General features: G+C 42.4%; 3 protein-coding genes across 3 annotated transcripts; 1 reads left to right on the top strand and 2 right to left on the bottom strand.

Moving 5' to 3' along the window:
• The first annotated feature begins 12,688 nt into the window (after window positions 1-12,688).
• Window positions 12,689-14,049, top strand: si:ch211-217g15.3 (uncharacterized protein LOC368914 homolog). The gene is made up of 4 exons (XM_062401452.1): window positions 12,689-12,783; window positions 12,939-13,002; window positions 13,170-13,207; window positions 13,296-14,049. Exons 1-4 carry the CDS (start codon window positions 12,776-12,778, stop codon window positions 13,918-13,920), a joined length of 735 nt encoding a protein of 244 aa, XP_062257436.1. The 5' UTR covers window positions 12,689-12,775; the 3' UTR covers window positions 13,921-14,049.
• On the bottom strand, window positions 14,042-17,437 carry fuom (fucose mutarotase). Its single transcript, XM_062401453.1, has 6 exons — window positions 17,182-17,437; window positions 16,966-17,034; window positions 15,704-15,774; window positions 15,121-15,219; window positions 14,940-15,013; window positions 14,042-14,638 (listed from the first exon to the last, which is right to left on the bottom strand). Exons 1-6 carry the CDS (start codon window positions 17,381-17,383, stop codon window positions 14,572-14,574), a joined length of 582 nt encoding a protein of 193 aa, XP_062257437.1. The 5' UTR covers window positions 17,384-17,437; the 3' UTR covers window positions 14,042-14,571.
• Window positions 17,438-19,986: 2,549 nt separating this feature from the next.
• Window positions 19,987-23,601, bottom strand: echs1 (enoyl CoA hydratase, short chain, 1, mitochondrial). Its single transcript, XM_062401424.1, has 8 exons — window positions 23,400-23,601; window positions 21,919-22,116; window positions 21,701-21,828; window positions 21,212-21,311; window positions 20,993-21,097; window positions 20,712-20,831; window positions 20,550-20,617; window positions 19,987-20,454 (listed from the first exon to the last, which is right to left on the bottom strand). Exons 1-8 carry the CDS (start codon window positions 23,497-23,499, stop codon window positions 20,389-20,391), a joined length of 885 nt encoding a protein of 294 aa, XP_062257408.1. The 5' UTR covers window positions 23,500-23,601; the 3' UTR covers window positions 19,987-20,388.
• Window positions 23,602-23,980: the final 379 nt, after the last annotated feature.

Below are 23,980 nucleotides of genomic sequence, written 5' to 3'. Positions count from 1 at the left end.
GTATACACACTTTAACAGGAATGCAGATATTTCCATAGGGTTCATTTTATAACTAGAGTTTTAGTTTGACATTTAACAGACATTCTTCTATTTCACATGTATTTATAGATATTTATTTCCTTTGTTTGTGACAGAAAGATGTTCTAGGTGAGTTAATAATAAATTACGGTGTCATAATCTACTTGAGGCTCAGTTAATGTTGTCCAGAGAGGGGTGGAAACTGGAACAAATTGGGGTTACATGCTGTGCTCAGGGGCATTTTGGCTCTAGCTCTGGATGGTGGGAATAGTCCTTTCCATTCACTTCTTTTCATGCACATTTTTCAGACCTTCAGAAGATTCAAGGCAGTGTAATGTTCCGGTCACACGCCTATCCCTCCAACTTTAAGCTAATGCTACTTCATTCCAATTCTGCATTAAAAAAAAGCATTTTAGATTAAAGCACATTCAGAGCTCCAACCTGTGTTTGTGTGAGAATGTGTGCGAGTGTGTGCCTGTGATCTCAGCGCAGTGACAACCTGAACAAATATGCTGGGTTGATTCCTCTGAGATTACAATAGATTCCACGTCGTCTCATGAAGCTGTGAAAGAGATGGGAGGGCACCGCGGAGGCCCCTGAATAAACAACCATTAAATTCTCCCTAGTCTGCATGAGGGGACCCTTCAGACTCGCAGCCGCGCTTTAAACAAACCAAAACACCAAAATAAGACAGGAAGAGAATTTAGTGTAGGGGAGGGGGAAAAGCTAGAATAAGGAAGCTTACTTTATCCAGTGTACTTCATCTTTTCAGACTAGAGGCTTAATAGGGGCAGATTAGTGGACAGCGGGATAAAGCGAGGAGAAGATGGGTGGATAGAGAGAAGAGGGGGATGAGGTGGACGAATGAAGGAGAAGATGAAAGCTTTGTTGTGCCGATGCTTAATGAGCTGGAAAACACAATTGAACTTCTCTGACTGTGGAAATCGCTGTGAGGGCATCGTAAATTAGCGCCTGTGTGGGAGCTAGCCTGCTGACAGAAAAGGGGCTTTGTGTGGCGATGCCGTCTTCACAGGCCCGCAGCCACTGAGATCCTCTATCGCAGCCCGATCTGTCACATGACGAGGAGTGGCGTGTTTACCCTTAAACATGAGCATGGGAATTTTTTTTTTGACTCCAGTGATTCTTGCTCTTTTTTACCCCACCTGTTGATTCAATGTGTTCTCAAATACCCCTATTTGCCTCTATCCTCCTGACCCCAGGCTATTTATATTTGCTGTGCCCGTGTCCTGCTTCCTTTTGATTTTTACTCCATAATCGTGAAGGCCAAACAATGATATGACAGGGCAAAGAGAAGATGGGTCTAACTCCTCTCGGATATTAAGTGAACTCCAAAGGGTGACTCTTCATTCTGGCTTCGCAGGCTTGGCACATGCCTTCTGTTACTAAGTGGCTTCATATTGAAAGGCTCTGCGGACGCTATTCTCTCTCCCACTGGGTGCCAGCCTCTCTGCCCTGGCAGCTGCTGGGCTTCAGAATGGGCCCATAGTTTCCCCTCTGCAGGTGAGCTGCACAGCCAAAAACAGGGCCCCTCAAAGGCCCTTTCAGAGTCTCAATAGGAAACTGACTTGGGTAGAGAGGAACGGGCACACAATGGCCGCCTTCTCTGGACACAGAGAAGATGGAGATGAGCTGTTGGGGTGCTGCTTTAGTGTCGCTTATAGCCATGTCGAGGAGAGGTGATGGGAGAAGGGTGGATGGTTTTTCCCCGTTAAGTTTGAGAAGGCGTGGTTCTTTCTCCTAGGCGCTCTTTTTTTAAAAAATCTCTGCTGCTGCCGTGCGGGGCTGTCCTGTCATCCCGTGTCTCTGATGTAATTGCTGTCCCTTTGAAACCTGACGAAACAAAATGTCCATCCACGTCCCCGGGGCGACGGGGGTGACACTCTGCTCCCGTCCGCACCTCCCCTACGTCCCCCCCCCCCCCCCCCCCAGCCTTCCACTAGAGCTCCCTTTTCTGCCGCAGCAAAACTCTTCCCATGCAGGGAGGGAAGAATGCACCTCCTCCACTCCCTCTCACCTCCTTTTCATAGTTTGCTTTCTAACTTTTATTAGCAACAGCTTTCACTGACACAAGAAGAGTTGGCAACAGACAAATCGGGTGATGGCGGGGATGAGTGATGGAGATAAAGTTTAAAAGTGTGAGGTTAGACAAGAGTGATGAAAGAAAGGAGAAGAGGGTTATCCCGTTCCTTTGTTGGTAATTGCAGCTTGTCCACGTCCTGTCAAGCCAGGACAAAAAAGTGAATTACAACCATTGAACCTGTATCTCTGAATCTCTGACTTTAATTATGACAGGGTCATTATTGAATGTTATGTTTTATTTTTCCAATCATATTCCATTGGTATATTATGGTTTCTTAGGGTTGTTTATCCATTTTGAGACCAACAGTCCACATGTTGCTCTACAATCAGAATTAGAGGAAATAATGTATTTGTTAGAATTTCTTCTCTTAAGTGACACACATGTCTCAACGTTGAATCTTAATACTTAAATATATGCATTTATTTTGAAAGGTGTAAAACGTAAAAGTGTAGGGTTAAATCATTATCATGTTTTTCCCATATTACCCACCACAGCTCTACAACACAGAAACGTTTCCATATTATGCTCTTTTGTTCGTGTTTACATTTCACATGAGATCTGAAACACACAGTCATCTCGTGTATTACAGAGCCTTTGGCTGTCTAATGTAATTAAGTTGGTGAAGAAGATGCTATCAGTCCCTGTCTCACTTTTCCTCTCTTTTCTTTCTCTCTCCTTCCTCTCCTCGTCTAATCAGTTCCACTCTGTTATTGCTGGCCCCAGGCTGTGTACCTCTTTGCTAAACTGCTTTCACAAGCATCAGACCAAAGCCTGCTCAAATGTCTATTAGGCTCCTTAAATACCCAGTGAAACCCACATTCACTGTGTGGCTGACCTTACGGCGGTTGTTGCCATCATTACAGAATCAGGACTCACTGATCTGGCGTTCCTCACACCTTCTTAAGCCAGGAATCGCTTTTCCCTCTGATGTGAGTGGACCACTTTTGAAAGGTTAAGTGGTGAAAAGGAGCTCTCATTGCAGAGCGGAGGGCTGGACGGGCCGACAGAGACAGACTGTGACCGCAGCCCCGGAGGACTTTAACCGTTGAGAAATCCAGGACAGACAGAGAAACATAAATCCTGACGACAGACATGCTCCTGAATGCACCACGCTTCATGTACTATTTGCTGTGACGTTTAGAGACGAAAGAAGCATTTCCTGCAGTCGGGCCGGCTGGGAGTTATTTAGTGACATTAGTACAATCCCATTCTGGCAAGCGTCTTTCCACAAGGATAAGTTCATAGGGCTATGTAAACCAATAATGTAACAGTACCCCTCTCTGGTGAGATTCATCTTGTGGTGGCTTATCTGGAAGACAGGCTGGGCATCATTATTGTGTTAGTTTAATTTGCAAAGAGCGATGTGACTTTTGACTTCTCCTGGTACTGAACTCTCATTATTTACATGTGTGAAATAGAGTACATACAGTACATCCTTACATTCTGCAGCACGGAGCCTTTCACAGCCAAGCTTCAACATTCAATAAGCTGCTTAACTAAGCAGAGTTTGTATTCCGCTATTTACTATTTACACAACATGTTGTACCAGTATCAGTTTGAGCACCTGACTTTTTCATCATCACCACCATCAGACACCAAAGACATTAAATGTTACTCTCAGATTTTAGGTTGAGGCCCATTCAACTTTGAATCCAAGCACAACAGACAAACAGACTCTCCCTTAACAAACCTGCTGTTTACTATAATCTGGCATTCTGGTACATGATTTACTTTTTCCTGCTGTGCATTGTTGTCTCGTCGCCCTAAACGAGAGCTTGTACTACACTATGTAAACGATGAGCGGCATTTACAGACATATGTCAACATACGTGTGACTTTCACTCACCAGTGCTTTAATAACAAGAGGAACTAGAAAAACAAATATCTTTATTATGAAAAACATACTTAGAACCCACAAACGTTTGTTTCCTTTCCACAATCTTCTTCTCATATTTTGAAATATCTGTTTCAAAGATCAGTATAAACATCAGTGCAGTATATCTCCATAATTGGCTCCTGTTTGTCCCGCTTCCCCTTCTTCTCCATGTCCAAACTGTTTGAATGGACACTATCTATTGTTGTTTTTACCCACTTTATGTAAACGTCCAGCCGCAGTAATCTTATCATGAGATATGCTGCATTTAACATTCTGACACTGCTGCTTATTCTATACGTTAAGCTGGTGGGATTCAGGGGAGCTGAGGAAAATACTCTTTTTAAAGTTTACTTTGGCAAAGCAGTGAGCAGTGACTTTTAAAAAGCAGATTTACAGTGCCTCCCTTCCATGTAAATTAGATACAGCAGTATGTACACGGCAGCACCTTATCGTGTATCACTGATGGTGACCTCTCGCTCTTTCATGCTGTGTCTCTCTTTACTCTGCCGCTGTCTGCGTTCTGCAGGTATGTAATTATGGTTGGAAAAGGTTGGAGCCAGACGTTCCACGGGGCCCAGCGTGGGAACAAAGCAGGGTCTGGGAGGCGAGGTCATGGAGCACCGCGGCTGCACGGTGGTTACAGAGCACAGAGATAGACATCTCAGGGACAGTCATCGTCCTCGAATGAAAGTCTAGTACTGGAGAGGATTCGGGGGTCTGACTCACATCCTCTGACTGTGCAGAGGATAGTTTATGTGGCATTGAATGATGTGGAATGAGCAGCTCTGCAATCTGGCATGAATGGAGGTTCTTTTAGTTGCTACGACTGAAGAACGATGCATTACATGTAATGGCATTCCTCAAATCTGTTTACAATTTGTCATTGTGACACACTGCAGTTAATGAAAATAATAAAACAAAAAGGAAGGGCATCTGAATTACACACAGTTGTGAATACACTCTGCTTGATAAAAGGATTCATTGCATTCGAATAAGCAATACTGACCTGTTAGTCCTTTTAAGTTTTTGGATTAAAATAGGAGAGTAAGAAAGAAAATAAATGATACAAGAAAATATAAATCGAAACGTTAGAGCAGAAAATTTAGAACATTTAGAGTAAAATCTACAGAGCTCAGATTTTTTATCATAGTTTGCTTAAAATGACATGGTTTTCTTCATTGGATTCTTCTCCAAACTTTCAACTCTAGCCTTCTGGAAAATTCACGTTATATATCTTCATTTTGGGGGGAAATTATGGTGACAAGATTTTTGGTCCCTCTATGCTGTGATACCAGAGCTGCACATACGAGAAGTTATGCGCCAATTAGCTCTGGCTAACAGATGATCAGCAAAGATTAAGTAATTATCTTAAATGAATCAGATGGGTTTGACATTCTTTGTCACCAGGGAGCCTATAATGATACTTTCAGTGTGTAACAAAGAAACCACTGGTATTTGAAGAATGAGGCATAAATCACATACAAATTTCAGATACAAATAATGGTCTTTACTCTTATAGGCTTGGCTTTTTTATTTCTTATGATAAGTGCGTGTAAGGACTTCAAAAGATGAGAGTTTTGTTTAGCGATTATGTCTGTGTAATATCCGTATCTGTACTGAGAAACTAAATAAATAAAAGGAGAGCGCATAAAAAGTTTCATCTGCCGACATAACTGCGCAGAGCGGGCACATGTTTCTTTAATAAGGATGAAAGAGCGGCACTCTTGTAACTGGATCTCTCTGTAGCAGAAAGCTTTCCATCAAGAAACAGCAGGATCCTCTATTTAACCCACGAGCATCAGGACAGATGGGAGCGTGACACGCAAACTCAAACACACACAACACAAACACACAAGTTCAGAGCGTGACACCAACCAAAAAGGCCTTTTTTTTATTTAATTAAAAAGAAAATCTTGTCGATGCGATTGTGCTGTGAGTATCAGGAGAGGGGGCGGCGGGTGAAGGCAGTGTAAAGAACATCTCTAACACCTGCCCTCACCGTTAACACCTGTATGCTCCATCCTCTCTGTTGTCCCGATAGTGTCCCACAGGATGTGCTTCCCGCTGAGCGCACAGTCGATGGCTCCATGATGAATTCTCTGGTGCTGGGGGTCATGGGTCAGAGGTTAGGGCTACTCCAGCTGGCAGCCAGAGCCGCGGCGGACTCCAGCGAGGAGGCATTCAGTGGCTTCAGAAGGAGGGGGGGCAAGCTTGTCTCTCTCTGTGTCTTGTTTGAAGTAGTCCACCCTCAAGGCCTTTCTCTTCTCTGGCATCAATCATCACGACTCTCAGATGTTTTTAAAATAGCTGAAAAGGCCGATCTCTTTATATAACAGTGAACAGGCCTGTATGTCTTTGTATATTAACAATTGGTCACATGACTACATGTATGTGAAGTGACCCGTCGTAGTGATAAGTTCTGCAGCGTTGCAGTGACTTTGTGCTCTGTGTTTTTCGTTGGTCCTCACAACTAACTGATCTCTGTTAAAAGCTTTTTGTTGTAAATTTTATTGGTTATTGGCTTACCCAAAACATTGACAAGAAGAAAATATGAAACACATAGTAAAATCTGAGCCCTAAAAAAGATTAGAAAAAGAGAATCCGTGACCACCTTTAAAATAAATCAAACCTTGATGTATAAAATGTATGGAGAAGACCCTAACACCTGTGGTATGATAAGCAGCAGCTACTATTAGCAGCAGTCACCCATTACATATAGGTACATATTTATAGTAAAAAATATATCTGCTTTATGCCATTTATTAAGAACCAGCTGAGCGGCCAGTAAAGGGATAAGTTCTATTCTGGAATCTGGTTGTCCTTGTCTTTACACTTTAAGTATCTTATGACAAGGTGGGAAATGAACAGAAAAAGTCTGGTAGATCTATTTACAAGATGATCATGATGTTTTTTTAAACATACATTTACTGTGAATCCAGTCCAGTTTCTGCAGTTCCCTGACTTGTCCTCTAGAGGGCGGATTGTCTAATTAATAAGCCACATGTGCATAGTGGTGGCGTGATGTGTGTTTCCTTTAACAGACTTTTCCAAAACATAATTTCTCCCTGAGTGGAAAATGTGTTAATGAGAAGCATATAAAACACAGTAAATAGTCATTAAGCCCACTTTAACAGCTCCCACGTGTTTAATGATGTTATGAGGGGTGTGATTGAGGGAGGTGAGGAGTTTGTGTTTGTTTGTGTGTGTGTGTGTGTGTCAGTGTCAGTGTGTGTGTGTGAGAAAGAGAGAGAGAGGGAGAGAGGGAGAAAGAAAGAACGATAGAGACCACCTGAGCTTTCTGTGTCTGTAACATATTTCCATATAGTTGATACACCAGTCACTGATGTCCAACTTTCACCCAAGAGCCTCAGATCAGCCCCCCTGCAGACAAAGTGCTTCCCAGACGTCACTCATCAGTTACCTGACACACAAGGGGAAACTTGCACTCTCTGTCTCCTGTTCCATCTCCCATCATCTGCCTCAGCTGTCATCAACACCATTAAGCCTGGAGATCTGCCTCAGATATTACCATGCGGAGCTAGATAGTCAGGTGGCTCCGGGCCCCAGACTGACTGGCTACTCCCTCCCCTCATTGTAAAAATCCCACCTGTTGCGGTCGGAGGCATTTTATTAGCATTAAACCGTGTTGAGGGCAGGGTCAAAGGCTGAGGTGCCTGCGTTTAGTGCTGAGCAGATGGCTTGGCTAATTCTTCCTCCGGACGCCTCATAAGTCTGGCAGCTCCCCACCGTTCACCAGACCGTTGTCACAACATTTCATGTTGGCCTCCAATCTTCCATGGAGGTCCTTCCCTCAGCCCTGTAATTTGTGCGGTTAAACTGCACCAGGAGATGTCTATTGTGTGTGTAATGAGTGTCGGTGAAGCACCAATTAAGTTAATTGTAGATCATTGCGTTAATTTTAGTTATTTAGAAAACCCCAGCTTTCCCTTAACGTGGTGAGTGCGGTGGGGACGTGACGGAGACAGAGGGGTGGTTAGCCTCAAATACAGGCCTCACGCTCCAGGACGACCTTTATGGGATTTACTGGAAATAATGACGGTGCTGATGATTGTTTTAGTGACTCCTCTGTTTTAAGTGCAATTATGTAATATTCATGATCAAATTTCAAACACAGTGAAACAATATGTGTTGAGGTTTTACCGTGGAGACTGATGTCTCCAACTGATTGTCGCCTCTTGATAATTCTGTTTTCTACGTGTTTCTTTTACATCAAGGGAAGTTTGATGAAGGTGCCGCTTTAGAGTCAGGCAGAAACACGGCAGCTGCATTCCTCACACTCCCTGATATGATGTGATTGGTTTGGGGACAGAGCCAGGACATCAGATCCTGCATTTAATTTCAGTGATAGTGACATATTCATCTACTGCATCTGACTACATGTTTTGCACATGTTTAAGTAAGTGACAAGTGTGGACACATGCATTTGTCCTTTATGTACCCCGTGCAACAACTGTGCAGCAGAAAGTTTCAGCGAAAGATGCCAAGAATGTGGAGTTTAGTCAAATATTCATTTTAGTGGTTTCCCTCATAAATTGCTGCAAGCTGCAACACTTTTCTAATCCAGATTGATGATTATAAATCATGGCTTACTGCTGCACTTAAATAATTACAGACAGGCAATTTATTCTTGGCTCCCTCTTCACATTATGTGCAATAACGCACGCACAGTGTGTGTGTGTGTGGGTGTGTGTGCGCGTGTGTTTCACAGTTTATTGGGAGCAATCATAACTTGCTGACAACTCCCTTTCGTTCCGGCCTTTATTGCCGTCCTCACATTTTCTAAAGAGCTCAATGCCTCTCACATGATACATGCACTTTCACGCATCTCATCCAGCACATGCACAGCACCCGGAGCGGGATGCGAGCAGAGGTATGCAGTGTGACGGGACGAGGAAAACCTATCTGCACCTCAATCACTGGGCAGATCAAATTAATCTTCTGATGACTTCCAGAGGTGTCAGGCCACAATCTGTACACATTACATTACATGTCATTTAGCTGACGCTTTTATCCAAAGCGACTTACATTTTTAGAACACTCAGCATTTATGAGGGGCCATTTAGGGGTTCAGTATCTTGCCAAGGACACTTAGGCATGCAGATGGGATAGAGTGGGATCCGAACCGGCAACCTTCTTGTTGCAGAGCACCCGCAGAGCACCCGCTCTATCCCCTAGGCCACGCCACATGTAATGATTCACTTATCCTCACATCACCTGCAGCCTGTGGGAAGGAGGAGAGGCTGATTGAGAGATATTACCGTCTCTCATGCTTGTTTTGCTTCGGGGTCTGATAATTACTCTACATAAACTTCTTCACCGCCACAGACAAGTAAATACAAACTCATAGTGACACGTTGCCCATTTATCATCCTCACGAGATTCAGCAACATAAATATTTCGATTGTTTTTTTAATCAATCAATCAATCAATCCAATTTAAATTGTATAGCCCATATTCACAAGAGCAAGGAAAAACTACTAAAACCCTTTTAACAGGGTAAAAATACGTAGAAACCTCAGAGAGAGCCACATGTGAGGGATCCCTCTCCCAGGACGAACAGAAGTGCAATAGATGCCACGTGCAGGAAAACATCATCAAGATTAAAGTCTTCAAGATTAAAGATTAAAGTCTCTAGCAGCATTTGATGGGGGTAAGCATCCCGAAGGACAACCCAAACATGACATGCCAAGCAGTCCCGCTGCAATCACAGTCCATGGTCAGAAACCAGGAGGACCACGATCCACCATCCAGACCAGAACGCCACTCCAGTCCTCAGTCACCGTCCACCGCCACCCACCACGAGCCGCCGCGGTCCTGGTCCAATGCCCGTACCCGATGCAATGCTCTGATGTTTTAATATCAGAGCAATAAAAGTGTTTGTATTACATTTTTATTGGCCAACTGAAAGGTAGAAAATCAATCTATCCACTCAGTAATTAACATGTTATATCTTGTATGTTTAATGAGCACATTAAGCAGTAACATTTTACAGTTTTACAGGGGTTACTTGCATAAGCCAAATACTGGTGGCTATTAAAGTGCTCCAATATTGAAATAAAAGTTTAAAGGTTACACAATAGTAGTCATTGAAGCTGCTTTCAGACACTACCTGGATTCCAGATAATCTCCCGACTATATCTGAAGTGGCTGTATGGAAACGCGAATGTCCGAGTGAGAGGCTCTGGACTTTCAGCGGAGTTTCTCCTGCTGGCCTCCCAATAAGAAATCTGCATAATATCTGTATGAGTTAATGTGAGAACACAGCAGGAGATTCTCTGAAGGATTCACCATGAGTGTGTTGAGGACGATCCAACACGTGACTGATGCTAAACTGAAAAACATAAAATGTGTCTCAGGATGAAAAAGCGGAGCCACACACATAGAAGACACCGACAAAGATGTCAAGAGACTTTTTGGTGAAAAGAGCTGATGCCATTGTTACAGTGGAGTGACTGAGGCACGATTCACTCCGATCGAGAGTGACTCATTTGCTAAGTCGCAGCTCCTCTGGGCCAACTAGAAGCAGGCAAAGCCACAGAGGAGCATGTTTTCCTGTAACTCTGTTGAAGCATCCTAAGTTCAGGGAGCTGGGAGTCATGTGGTCAAAGTGGTAGCTGCTGGGCCCGTCGGCTTCACATGAAAGCTCTGATGTGTGCAGAACACAGAGGGTGGATGGGTAGAAGCTTCAGCGCACTTGATCCCTCAAACCTCAGTTTCCAGACTTGGAGCAGTGGGATGTCTTCTCAAGGGGGGGGGGGGGGGGGGGGGGTTATTGTAATGGCTAACAACCCAATTAGTCACCAGTTTTAACTGGTAGCTGTTTTTTATGTTTGTCTTTTGATAATATAACAATAATAATATCAGTATCACATCTGTACACTAAATGAAGCTACGTCATCCTGCACCTAACTCCAATATCTGGTAAGCAAAGCACTTGCCTGGATCTGGTAACTAATGTGATTGGTCGAGCTCGGTTCATTTCTGCATAGTGTGAGGAAGTGGAGAGTCGTCTATCTTTACAAACAGTCTATGGGTCAACCCAGGCTCTGTCCCTCCATCAAGTAGAATCGGGTTCTGTGAAATAATAACAACTAAACCAAACAGTTCTTTTGTTGTTGTTTTTCTTGTATTACACAGACTATAAAGATGTAGGGTGAAATGTGGGTCGGAGACGGTAGACCACCCAGTGACCTGGGAGAGGCGCTATAGTTTAGGGGCAACATTGGACTTGCACATATGGATTTGATAGAGAAGGCAGATAACAGGCAGACACAGTGGAGCCATCCGTCGCACAGGACAGGAAGTCTGTCTGCGGCTGTTCTGCTGTACAGTGGGTGTATCTGTACATGCTGACTCCTGTTGTTGACTTTTTTAAACCATGTTAATTCTCAGACTGTCTATAAAAGGTGTTGTGAAGACCTTCTCATAACGCTGCAGTGACAACAGCCTTGTGATGGAGACACCAGCAGAGTCTGAGACACCGAGCTGACATGAAGTCATATTCCTCAGGGGAATATATATTATGTTAGATTAGCTGACCCAGCTCATGGCGGTGCTTATCAACTTACACGCGTTGAACGTAGCCTCAGAGTAAATAGATTTCTGTCTTGGCTGCATATCAGAAAAAAAAATTTAGACAGTTGAGTTTCAACTTAAACAACGTATGAATCTGAGACTGTTTTTGCAGTGTGATAGGATCTTGGCATGGACCTAGAGTTGTGTCTGGCAATAAGATCACATGACCATCTGCCCTCAATCAGTCCTCCTAGTGGGTTTGTATATGTACATATACATATGTACATATGAAGGGTAATTAGTCATTTCAAGTGGTTGAAGCTGTTCACATGCAGGAGAGTCTTTTCTGCATTTGAGAAGATTCCTATTAAAGCCGAAGTGATGAGCATGTGCAGAATAACAGATATTAGATGTTTGTTGATTAATAAAAGTAAATGTCCCCAGGAAGGAATGAGCGATAAAAGTGTCATCGTTTTCAGAAAGTTGTTAAAAAGTGGTGTCAGCCGAAAGCAAGTTATATTTGTTGTTCATGTATGTAACACACAATAATGTACTTTATATATGTAGCACTGTTTGTCACATTGTCATTGGGCTCAATGTAAAACAATCTCCCTGTAGGGACATCACTCTTAAGGAGATTAAAGAAACTGTTACTGTATTATAAAGTTAGTTTCAGGATAAAATATCTCAGGCTCAGCTGTAAGGCTGTAGGGCTTTATAACCTTGTGAGCGCTGACTGCTGATAATGAACATGAATCACTCAAATACTAATAACAATAATAATAATACTGCATTGTTATTGTGCCTCATCAGTATATAATTCAATATTTTTGATTCGTCTCTATGGGCAGCAATTCAGAAACAAAAACTTCCTTTAATCAAATAATACAAAGGTTAGCTGCAGTATAGTTTTTACTGTATATACAGTATGGTCACTCTTATTAGACTTGATGACAGATGCATTAATTCAACTATAATCAACAACTGGCACAGAGACACTGTTATGTTGACAGAATGCCGCTAAAGGCTGTTTCATATAGGATCCACTTTATTATGTTCAACACAACCGAGAGAAAGAAAGATGAATCACAGCTGACGCTCCCGTGTTCAGAGGATACAAAGGTCAGGAAATTCTTAACCGCTTTATAGGTGGAACTTTGGTCCCGTGCGTCAGGTGAAGAGAAGTCAGAATTTATTTTTGTCCGCAGCCAAAACATTGAACTGAAGGCAGAAAGAAAGACACCATGTTCAGGTAGGAAAACAACACAAGGCTTCAAGTGGTTTCTGACTGTCAACGCTGCGTAGCCTGGTTTTAAGGGTTTGTTTGAGTGACTAGACAATGATCACCTTTGTAATGTCTTGTTGATTTGAAATCTGGACATTAACCCTCAGGCTTTTCACTTGCAGGTTTTCTCTAATAGTCTGTGTCTCCATGATTCTTGGCATCACAGCGAAGCCATATAAACTGGGGGTATGTGTAGACGACTCTTGGCTGTCCTAGGGTAGAACAGCGTAAACTCCACTGCTTTATATGTCATGATAAATTATTCCTGATGAGCTTGAAATGTCCAGCATGTCTGTATGACTGCTAGCTTGTATTCGGACAGCAGTTGCGTAACATTTGTTCTCTTTTCTCAGAATAAACTTACAGATGCTGCATTCCAGGATACAGCTATGTAAGTTTCAATTTCCTTTAACTAACATGCAAGTGAATAATCTTCTCTTGGACTGAGGCAGACTAAAGTTGCGTGATGTTTATTTCAGGTCCATGGATGACAAAGAAAAGACGTCCTGGGGAGTGGAAGTGGAACCTCCTGAGGACCTGGACCAGACGGACTACGACATCGACCCCAGCATGAAGATTTGGAAGAGCATGGCGGGCAGGGAACGGCCCCTGAAGGCCGAAGAAGACCTGAATGAGCTGCACCATCTTTCAATGAGAGATCTCCTCAAAGACCAGATCCCTAACCAGGACGTCCTCCCTGTTGCCGACATGTTGTACAACGAACCAGAGGAGGATAGAGATGACATCGACCACCCTGTTTTCAGAGAGGTGGCCTCACAGCAAGCTGAGCAGGTCGAGAGCAAAGCTGGTGTATGGACCCGTGTCGCTCACTCAGAACCAGAGGAGGACAAGGACGAGCTGTATCATCGGGACGACCAGCCCTTGCTAGTGCAAACGGAGCCGCTGAGAATTGAGGTCACGGGAGAAAGACAGGTCAGACTTCACCTCCAGCCAGAGGAGGACATGGACGACCTGTATCACGAAGACCACCAGCAGCCGGCTCTTTACCAAGATGCTGCTAAATCTGAGGCTCCTGTTGATTTGCCGTATCAGAGGAAGCACAGTGAACCAGAGGAAGATTTGGATGATCTGTACCACATGTGATTGGTCAATAACCACACAGTCTCTGTTGATCCTTATCAAGAGAGTATTAAAATATCAATGATCATATATTTATGTCAGTGTCTATTATTTGTATGTGGGTGATAAATACACTTTAAACATGTAAGATTTTCAGTGTTTCGTTTATTGAAAAGCGCACACAACATGAAAGTTATTAGTTTAAAATACAAAATCATTTTGGATCAACTCAGATCATATTCAGTGTATTAATGACAAATTAAGAAGAATAAATATTTTTTTTTAATCCACAGCCTCTGGAAATGGAACAAAAAAAAACAAAAAATCTCTCTCCTGATTTCCCCTCGTTGTGGCTGAACCAGGGGTGGGTTCAGGGGGCACATGCCCCAGCTGAAATCTGATTGTAACCTCACTTACTTACAATTATAATAATTAATACAACAATTTGCTAAGAGTGTCTTTTTTTAAAGCTCACAGAGACACACACGGGAAAAGAGACACAGGAGAGGAACCAGAAAGGACTGAGCTGCAAAGCTAGACCCTTAAAGTTAGTTAATTTATGTTTATTCACGTGTATGTGGTGGGAATTAAAATGCTGAAAAGCAACACCCTTGTCTCTGGCTGTGTGTGGGAGAGCACGGTGGCATTCAAGCATGCCACTTCAAAATATGTGCATCACTGCAGCAGCTCAGCAGGAATGATCCCCTTCTTCAGTATCACGTTTCCATAGAGTGCGGTTTCCCTATGTAGAAAAAGCAGAGGGAATTGTTTTTTATATGCCAGCTGGATATTTATACACATTTACAAAAATATATCCTGGTTGAATAAGCAGCTAAATTTGAGAAATTCATATATAGTGAATTAAGAGACACGAAATGTCCTGTGAAGCTTGTTTACAAGACAAATTAAATGGTGGCAAACGTTTCTCCAGTGGAGAATGTCCTTGAACTTTTACACAGGGACAAATGCTTTCGTATTCTTTTTTTCATACAATATGAAATATTCCGCACTAATATTGAAATGAAGGCAGACACGATACACACCCTGTCGCCACAACAGCGTAGGCTTTCTTGGCTCGTTCATAGAAAGCAAACCTCTCCACCTTCTCAAGAGAAGTCTGTGTACAAAGAGGAATCAACAGACGAGTCATCAATCTAACAGACGCACAGTTTCTTTGAATTACTCACTGAATTGTTCAATAATTAGGTGGACTGGCAGTTTCACCTGGGACCCAGCCTCATTCAGGAGCTCTTTGTAGGTGTCCCACACAGGCACAAGTAAACCGTTCCGTTTGTCACTGTCCACCAGATCCATGACTGCAGCCTGGGGAAACATTAACATTTTAGAAGACAGCAACATTATCCAGCAGAAAATATTTGTTATATGGCCGATAACAGGAGGACACAGCTCAGTTTAGACTTACTAATGCAGTGCCTGTTCTAAACACGTCTGTTTGGAAGGTAAACTGTGGTAAAGGTTGGTTTGCAGCTTTCTTTCTGAAAATGCTACAGGTGTCAGTCTGCAGAACCCTGAAGCTGCTCCCCATCTGTCTATTCAAAGTTCAGTGAAGCTTGATTCAGTACGCACAGCCGCAAACTGAAGTCAGCTGTGTTGAACGACAACATTTCTTGATTTATAAGTCCCAGACGCTGCTGCAACACAGCACTGGTCACCTGTTTCTACAAAAGTTTAACACACTGCACTTCCTTAGGCCAAATTTGAAGACAACGAGGTGCACGGTTCTCGAGATATGCATTCCACATACAGACAGAGATTTATGGAAACTTTAGGTAGACGAGTCCTGTACCGAATAGGGGACGTAGGTGTCCAGGGGCAAGAGCTTCAAAATGGCCTTCAAAAGCTGTGGGATTCCCAAACCTACATGAAGATCAGACACAGTTGGAAAAGCAACTTAAAACAGAAGACTGCAGGGATGAGGTGTTATAACTCAGCCCAGAAGTTAGCATCCCCCTGGTTCCCTCAAAAGAAAACAAATACGCTTTCTGCATAGATTTGATAATAAGAAAAGAAAAAAATGTAAGTCTAGAAAAACACTTTGTGGTGAGAATTCCCATTAGTGTATTCTGAAGTTCTGTGGCTGGATGTCAATGAGGGGCTTTTCTCTCAGGAAGTTCCAACTTGACCCCTTCTCCAAAAAGCACATTATTTATGGACTCAACTAGGAGATTGCAAAAACAACTTTCTGATTACTATCATTCTGATCCCTGGGAAACGTTATGTTCCCAGGTCCAAGCACATAAAAGCAAAAACACTGATTTAAAAAAGGTAGGAATGGTGAGTTGTTTCTGAAACACCTATTATCTTACTTGCATCTTATTCGATAGCCATCAATAAAAAAAGATGTCTGAAAACAATCTTGAGAAAAGCAGGAGTCTATGGGCCTCGCAGAACTGAAACAAACACGACCAATGATTTCATTTGGTAATGATTTGTCAATGAACCCATCTGTCACCAACCGAACGGTGGAAGGAGACACACAACTCAAGCAGAGACGATAGCCAGACGTTTGTGAGCGCGTCACAGAGAAGTCGGCTTCAAACTGTTGTCAGCCAGCTCGCATTTATGTGTTTGTGGGGCTTAGATTTGAAGAGAGGGCAGGTGGGAGGGAGTGGGATGAATAGTTTTCATTTTCTCAAAGTGAAGCCTGACATTTCCAGGATTACCAACCCTAGCTTTAATATTTTCACCCTAAATTTCTGTGCAATGGACTTATCTAAAATGATTGAAGAACAAGTTTGGCAAACTGGCCCTCGACCTTCTAATCAATACCTTATTATGATTTATTTATTGTTTTAATGATTCATTTCTTTCTTCCTCATGCCTGACACCATTTTTGTTCCATGAAGGTCTTGCCTCTTGCTTTTCATGAGCCAGAGACCTACATCTGTAAAAAAAAAAATAATGCTTGCACATTTGAAAATGGTTCAATAAAGTTGTTTCAATAAGCTTGGAACCGGAAGTGTCAAATGCTTACCTATTTCCTGGTTTGAAGATAAGTTCCACACACTCACACAACACTTATATTAACGGTCATGTGTGTTTTCATACCGTCAGCTCTTATCTCTTTGGGGCCACAGGCACAGGTGGAGGATGCAGGGAAATTAGCATCAGCCAGAACTGAAAGAGAAAAGAAAAGACGTCGAGCCACTGCAATAAGTCTGATCCTGTGTGTTGACCTGAGCTGGGATCAGTCTATACACTGGCGACGACTGAGGTAAGATAAGAAAAGATCGTCCATATCAACAACATCATTCAGAGTCATACCCAGTTCGTCCCCGTGGCCCATTAGAGCCAGAGTGTAGAGCAGCTCAGGTGAGAGCACGGAGGGGATTCCTTTCAACACCATGTTGAAAGAGAGGAGAACAGTGCTGAGGAGAAGGGAGAGCAGACCCTGCACTCTACTTCCTGCTTTGTTTAACTCCACAAACACACGCAAGTCATTCAATTGGGGCTCTGGTCTCCGCATGCATATTTTCGTGATAATCGTTCTGGTTTTAAAGCTGAATTTGAACCTGTTTCAGTTTTCTTTCGGACGGAGTTTTTTTATTTAGAAATATATCCTAACTTCGTCTTTTTTGTAAACAAGTCATGTGACAAAGGACCTTAATTTGATTGGTCAGGGCGCTACTACACCGAGTCCATTTCTCAAACTTAATTAAATCATCACTTAACACATTAAACTGTCACTCTGTAAGCTTTGTAACACAGTTAAATTGAATTTGATCTAATACATTTTCTTTAGGTTATTTTTAAATGAACATAATTTGATCATTATATATAATTAACATAATATATAATTCATATTTGTTCAACTAAGGATCTAATGATGTAAATTAATATATAGCCTAATTGTATATATATAAATGTATGTAGGAAATACATGTTAGTTATTTTTAAATAATTATCACTATAGTTTTGTATCATAAAAACGTTAGATTATAAACAAAAAAGTTAGATATTCATAATCACTTTAGCAATTAGACTCGGTAAAGTAATTTAATGCTTGGTAGCCTGCCTGAATCTTAGAAATAGCGTTGTGTCATTAGTACGACAGGCTGTATAGTCGGTAAATCTTCGCTCTGTGTTGTTTCTGACGCCCTTGGGTGGGCATAATTCAGAGCAGACACTGGTGAACATTTTGTTTCGATACGGTCCCTATTTGTCTGATGAAAACCACTCACTTGATCCGAGCCAGAGAAACAACTCTTAGCTGTATTGTAGAAAAATGCTGAGGAGTCCTTTTTTTCCATGGCCGCAGATCCTGGTTGAAAAAAAGTAAAGTAGGACAACTGCATATAAAAAGGCCCTTAAGAGAAAGTCAAGCCACAGTGTAGCACTGCAGGCATGTGGGCCTATGCTGCATTTACAACCTGCATTCAGCTGCTGGTAATAATAAACTACAGAAATAGGCTGGTACTTTTATTACAGATTCCAACTATACACGCTCACAAGATATTTTACATTCCAGGCCTGCAATGTTTTTTACTTTATATTCAACTGTAACATGTGTCATTGTGTTTTGTGCTGATCCATTTGAAAACATTTATTTCTGCTAATCACATTGCAAAAAAATCCTTTGCTATAGGGAAACAAAAATCTATTTTACCTTTATAGTGAGCTGTTCCCAGTAAAACAGGATTGAGGTTTATGTTGCAGCATCCCTTTGAAGAATGAACTGGCTGCAGGAGGAACAGGGGCAGGAATATGGGTGATGTTTTGCAGAGGGATGGGAGTCTGCAGCCAGCGCCGGAGAAAAGACGCCTGCTGGAGCCAGGCCTGTCTGCCGGACTGAAAGCCTCTTTCTCCCCCTGTGGACCCATGCTGCTTTCTCTTTATCACAGCTTCTTTAAATGAGTTTATCACGCCATGAGGGTCTGCGCTGCCAAAATGTAGCGTTTTGCCCCCTTTGTGTGTCTGCAGAGCCTCAATTGAGTCTACATTTATTATTTTGACCTTTCGCTACAGCCTCAGAGAGAAGCTTCTGTGCACTTTTGTGGGACCAAGGAGACACGTTTTTTTTCTCCCTCCTCCTCCTTTTTAAAGTTTTGTTCCAAGGAGCTGACAAGAAACCGAGCTCCAGGGGGAATATTGAATGAAAATAAAATTAAATTAGGACACGGCCTTGTGAAAATATGGGGGAGCCGCCGTGTGAAGATCACACAGAGAAGAAGGAGCCCTGCGATGATTGGAGCGGCACAAGAAAGAGCTCATTAACCACATTTGTTCTGCTGTTTCTCTTTCAAGTCTAAGATATGGTTTTATGTGTTACTGATTATTTCAATTGGATATAGGTGATGAACACACCATGGGCAATAGCAGATCATTCTTACAGATATATATTTTTAAGCTTTCTGACATTTATTAATCTCTAAAACAAGTCTGTACATGTGGCAAAATGTCAATTTTTTAGAATGAGTGGATATTTTAATGTGAAACACAGAACATTTAAATGATTTCCACTACCTGTCTGTTTTTACTGACATTATTTTACTTACTTGACGTTAAAAGTGTCAAAAGTGTTAAAAGTATTTAATTCTCAGTAGTATTAAGTCAAGTGCTCATGTGCAGACGACCTGGAGCATTTCAATGCAACAGGCGAAGTAATTCTCTTCAGCACTTGTACTTAAGCGTGTAACAACACAAGAGCCCCACCTACTGGTGTGAAGCACACACTGCTGGCTAAACTGAATCCACTTGTTGAGTTTATCGGTTTTTGATATGGAGCCGGCACTATTTACTGCATTTCATGTATGTTGCATAGACACTGTTAGAGATTAACCTCAACAGGAGAATTGTTTGCAACCTCATCTTATTACATGTGTAAGGAACAGCCCAGTTACTTGAAAGGAGACATACTCAGCTTCTTCCTCATGTATTATAGGGTGTGCAAAGTTAAAGTTTCATCAGTCATCCAGCCGAAAACTTCAAGGGCACTGTGATTTCACAGGCTCCACATTTGTATTGTAGATTAATTCAGAGAGAGGCTGACAAGAGGAGCTTAAGCAATTGACAGTCTATACCAGTATAAGCATAAGTGCCTGTGTGCTCAGAGGTCCATAGCTGCAGTGATGAAAATCAATCTAGAGCTTTATTCGTAAAATGTACACATGGAAAACATCTGCCTACAAAATGAAGACAAACATTTGACAAAAGGAAAAAGGCAAAGTCAGTACAAGTCATCGGCAGATTTCTCCTATGACACACTGACTATAACACAGTTATCATATAGTGTTCACCTACACACCCACCTCTACCTCAACTGCATCTGATTTATACTGAGCCTCAGCAGCAGCTTCACTGTGATGACGAAGACACTGCTGTGCTCTCAATCACCGTGTCAGATCCGAACTCATACAGACATGTTCCACTACAGTCAGGTGTTTTGCATCATTCAAGTTGTTGTGGAAAAGATATTGACCCTGTAATATCAGGATCTGAGTCTTCTTGGCTGAGCTCTACATCTGATCTCTTCTAGTTGTCCTGGAAATCGGCCTTTCTCTTCTCCACAAATGCCGTCATGCCTTCTTTGCGATCATCCTGCAGGGAAACACACACACGCACACTCTATGAGCGCACTGTCAAAAGCAGAGTCTACTGTCCTCTCTCGCTGTCGGGTGGGCTCTTCTACTTACCGTAGCAAAGGTGGAGTGGAATAAGCGCTTTTCCAAACGGTTCCCCTCAGCCAAAGTCAGCTCAAAAGCTTCAGTGACACAAGAGGAACAAGTCAGTCAAAACAAACGTAATCAGCTCGATACGGTTTGAAATATCCAACTTTTAAAACAAGCTTTACACACCTGCGTTAACAGCCTCTTTAGCCATAGAAGAGACCAGTTTGGAGTTGGCTGCAATTTTTTCCCCACATTTAACAGCTTCAGACACCAGCTGGTCCACAGGATAAACTTTACTCACTAAACCTGGGGAGCGAGAAGCAAATGAAACATCATATCCCATCTATAGTCAGATGCATGTGGCCGATCATTATTTACTTAAGTAAGGTGTCAAAGCTATAACGATAAAAAAAACTCTACTTTCACTAGTAGTACAGTACTTAGTTACTTTCTATCGCTGCTGTTACCTGATTGCTTGGCTTCATGAGCGTTGACCTTGTCTCCTGTTAGAACCATTTCCATCGCCAGGGACTTGCCCACGGCACGAGTCAGGCGCTGGGTGCCTCCGGCCCCTGCAGGCAGACAGACGTGATAAACAGCTGCACCGACAGCAAGACTCTGGTAACCTTAGTATGAGGAAATGAAGTGTGAACACGGAAAGAAAGGCGATATAAATGTGTTTTTACCAGGGATGGTCCCCAACAGGATCTCTGGTTGGCCGAACTGCGCCTTCTCTCCGGCGTAGATGATGTCACACATCATGGCCAGCTCGCAGCCTCCACCCAGCTGAACAGAGTCAAACACGGAGGAAGTGAATGAGATGTATTTTCATCGTTTCATACCAGATTTTAATTTTTTATCTTGAACCGATAAATTACTGTGCATGATTGGTAAAAGCAATATAGTCAAAAGTATGTGGATGCCCATGTCTTTTTAGATCTACTCTACATGAAGGAAAAATAATAATAATAATAATAATAATAATATTTACTCTTTTGGAACTAGGCTCTATTTCTATTGTTTTCTGGGGGAAATGGTGGGTGTTTAGATTTCTCTCATTGATATTCTGTAGCTTTGAAAGGTTTTCATTGTCATTTAAATGTCTTATCTGTCATAAATCACACTACCTCCCCTCAGTTGAAAATATCAACAAAATGTAAAGAAGGGACCCTCACAGCAAATCCATTGACAGCTGCAATGACAGGTTTCCTCACTGTGGACACCCTGTTCCAATGAGCCAGGAAGTTTCCACCATAACATTCCTGGAAGGTTCGGTTCTGCATCTCTTTAATGTCTGCTCCAGCTGAAAAAAATAAGGGTTTAGGTCAGGTTTACCGCTGATACATCATCTTCTTTTTTAATATTTTTAAATATAACCACTTGGTTCCCTCACCAGCGAAGGCTCGGTCACTGCCGGTGATAACGATAGCTCCGACATCTGCGTCAGCTTCGAAAGAGTCCAGGGCCCGTCCCAACTCTGTCATCAGCCCGTCACACAGAGCGTTTAGAGCCTTTGGCCGGTTCAGCTGGATGAAGCCCACGTTGTTCTTCTCACCTCGCTTATCCACCAGAATATACTCATACTGACCGCCTGTGTGAAGGAAAAACACTTTTAATTTAATAATTTAGACTTAACTTAATGTATTCAAAACAAAGTGACAGAAAATATTAAGGACTATTATACTTCAATTCAATACATTTTAATGCCTTGTCTAGCCTTTTAGAGAAAACTAATGTCAGTGCTTTTCCAGATTTTTTTGACCCTGCGAGCTGCTTGTTTGCCGACGGGACAACTGCTTCCTGGTTGGTGGTGGAGCCTTTCACCCAGGTGATGGGTCACCAAAGATGTGTCAGAAACGTTGGTTTCATAAGGACAGGTTAAATCCTGGTCAATCATTGAAGAAAAGGTGAAGGATCAACACTAACAGCTTTGTGTTCAGGCTTCAAAGAGACTGTGGAGGTCACTGATACATGTTGTAAGGCAAAGGTACAAGACTGCTTCTATGTATGTTAGGCCACAAAAAGTAACATTTATTTTGGCTTCTCCAAGATTTTGTAGAATTTCTATGTAGAACGACAAACATCTGTCTCCAGAAAAAACTCTAAATCTAAGCTTCAAGTTCTGGCCAGGTGTTGAGGTGACACTCTCTGATGGTGATTTATGAGATTGAGGAACCTGCTCAGATATCCACAGTTTATGACAGCCAAGGAAACTGATTTTGAACGAATATAATGATTCCTTTAATTAGTTTGTCATGCTTGAAACTAAGCTCAGCCTGCAGGGGTTCACACAGTGAGAAACATATATTATAAGATGAATCCAGAGCTTGGTGCTATATAAAATTAAAATGATTATTTTACAGTGCTCTATGTAACCAATATAGAAATCATGATTAACCTTCATTAAATGGTCTGTACCTACTTCTCCAGGTGAGATGAGAATCGGCCACATCAATTAAACAAACAAGTATTAAAGAACAAGCTATACTCTTGACCATCAATGCAAAATAACACGTCACTTTTCTGTTTATATGGTAGAGTCTGGATTTTATTGTGTCGTTTTATATTTTGTATAATATTAAATTTGAAAATGTCTTTCTTGCCCTGAATAGTTTTCAGGTCTGAAACACGTAATTAAATCACACGCCCTCCAAATACCGCACGTGATCTATGTGTTAGGACTCGGAGTGTAAACACTATTTCAGGGGGGAATTGATCTGTACACTGGCGTAACATAGGCAAGGGGACAAGACAATATGACGTTAACACTGCTGCTGCACATCCGTCTCCCAGTGGTGGCGCATGTTTTCTTGACATTGGAGCAGCAGTAACATGGAGAGTGACCCCGGGTCCTCTCTCTCTCCACCCCCTCACCTGAGCTGTAGAGCCGGGCGGCGGACAGGGCGCTCATGGCGGCCGGAGCTCGGCTGCAGGGCTTCAGGAGCATGGCGGCACTTCTGCAGAGGAAAGCCATGGTGACAGAGACGAGGAACTGATGTCAATAATACTGCTGCTGCTGCTCCTGGATCTGTGGCTGCTGCTGCTGCTGCTACTTCCTGCTGCGTCTTCTTCTCCGGTGGGGTCATTCATGGGGCGGTACGGTGTCGCCACCTGGTGTCTGCCGAGGGTAGAACAGGGAAGATCTGCCATATTAGTGATGTGTCCTTCCGTGTCGAGGATTCGGAGCGTGTGTCGAGTAATCCACATCGCTTCTGCCGATGAGTGACACAATTGGCCACAGTGAAAATGTTGGACTTTACTTTGAAAAATCTCAAAATATATTCAGTAAAAATCGTTGATATTCATGTATGTGTGTAGTCAGGGAGGTTCTGAACACAGGCATATCAGTCTCTCTCTGAACTTATTGAGCAAAATGTTTTTACAGTACTTTGAAGTAACCTGAAATTATCTATTCCACAGTGAAAATGTTGGACTTTACTTTGAAATTCTCCAAA

Source organism: Platichthys flesus, chromosome 12, assembly GCF_949316205.1.
Source record: "Platichthys flesus chromosome 12, fPlaFle2.1, whole genome shotgun sequence".
NCBI classification, from domain to species: Eukaryota; Metazoa; Chordata; class Actinopteri; order Pleuronectiformes; family Pleuronectidae; genus Platichthys; species Platichthys flesus.
This window is presented reverse-complemented; position numbering and strand designations above follow the sequence as displayed.

Excerpts from the sequence above, each read along its gene's own strand:
- si:ch211-217g15.3 (XM_062401452.1), top strand. Across the intron at positions 13,003-13,169 it reads CGAAGCCATATAAACTGGGG|AATAAACTTACAGATGCTGC; the intron begins GTATGTGTAGAC and ends CTCTTTTCTCAG. Across the intron at positions 13,208-13,295 it reads GCATTCCAGGATACAGCTAT|GTCCATGGATGACAAAGAAA; the intron begins GTAAGTTTCAAT and ends TGTTTATTTCAG.
- fuom (XM_062401453.1), bottom strand. The coding sequence starts at position 17,383 with ATGCGGAGACCAGAGCCCCAATTGAATGACTTGCGTGTGTTTGTGGAG. Across the intron at positions 15,775-16,965 it reads CAAAGAGATAAGAGCTGACG|GTTTGGGAATCCCACAGCTT; the intron begins GTATGAAAACAC and ends ATCTTCATGTAG. Across the intron at positions 15,014-15,120 it reads TGAATGAGGCTGGGTCCCAG|ACTTCTCTTGAGAAGGTGGA; the intron begins GTGAAACTGCCA and ends CTTTGTACACAG.
- echs1 (XM_062401424.1), bottom strand. The coding sequence starts at position 23,499 with ATGGCTTTCCTCTGCAGAAGTGCCGCCATGCTCCTGAAGCCCTGCAGC. Across the intron at positions 21,312-21,700 it reads CAGCTGTCAATGGATTTGCT|CTGGGTGGAGGCTGCGAGCT; the intron begins GTGAGGGTCCCT and ends GACTCTGTTCAG. Across the intron at positions 20,455-20,549 it reads TCCACTCCACCTTTGCTACG|GATGATCGCAAAGAAGGCAT; the intron begins GTAAGTAGAAGA and ends GTTTCCCTGCAG.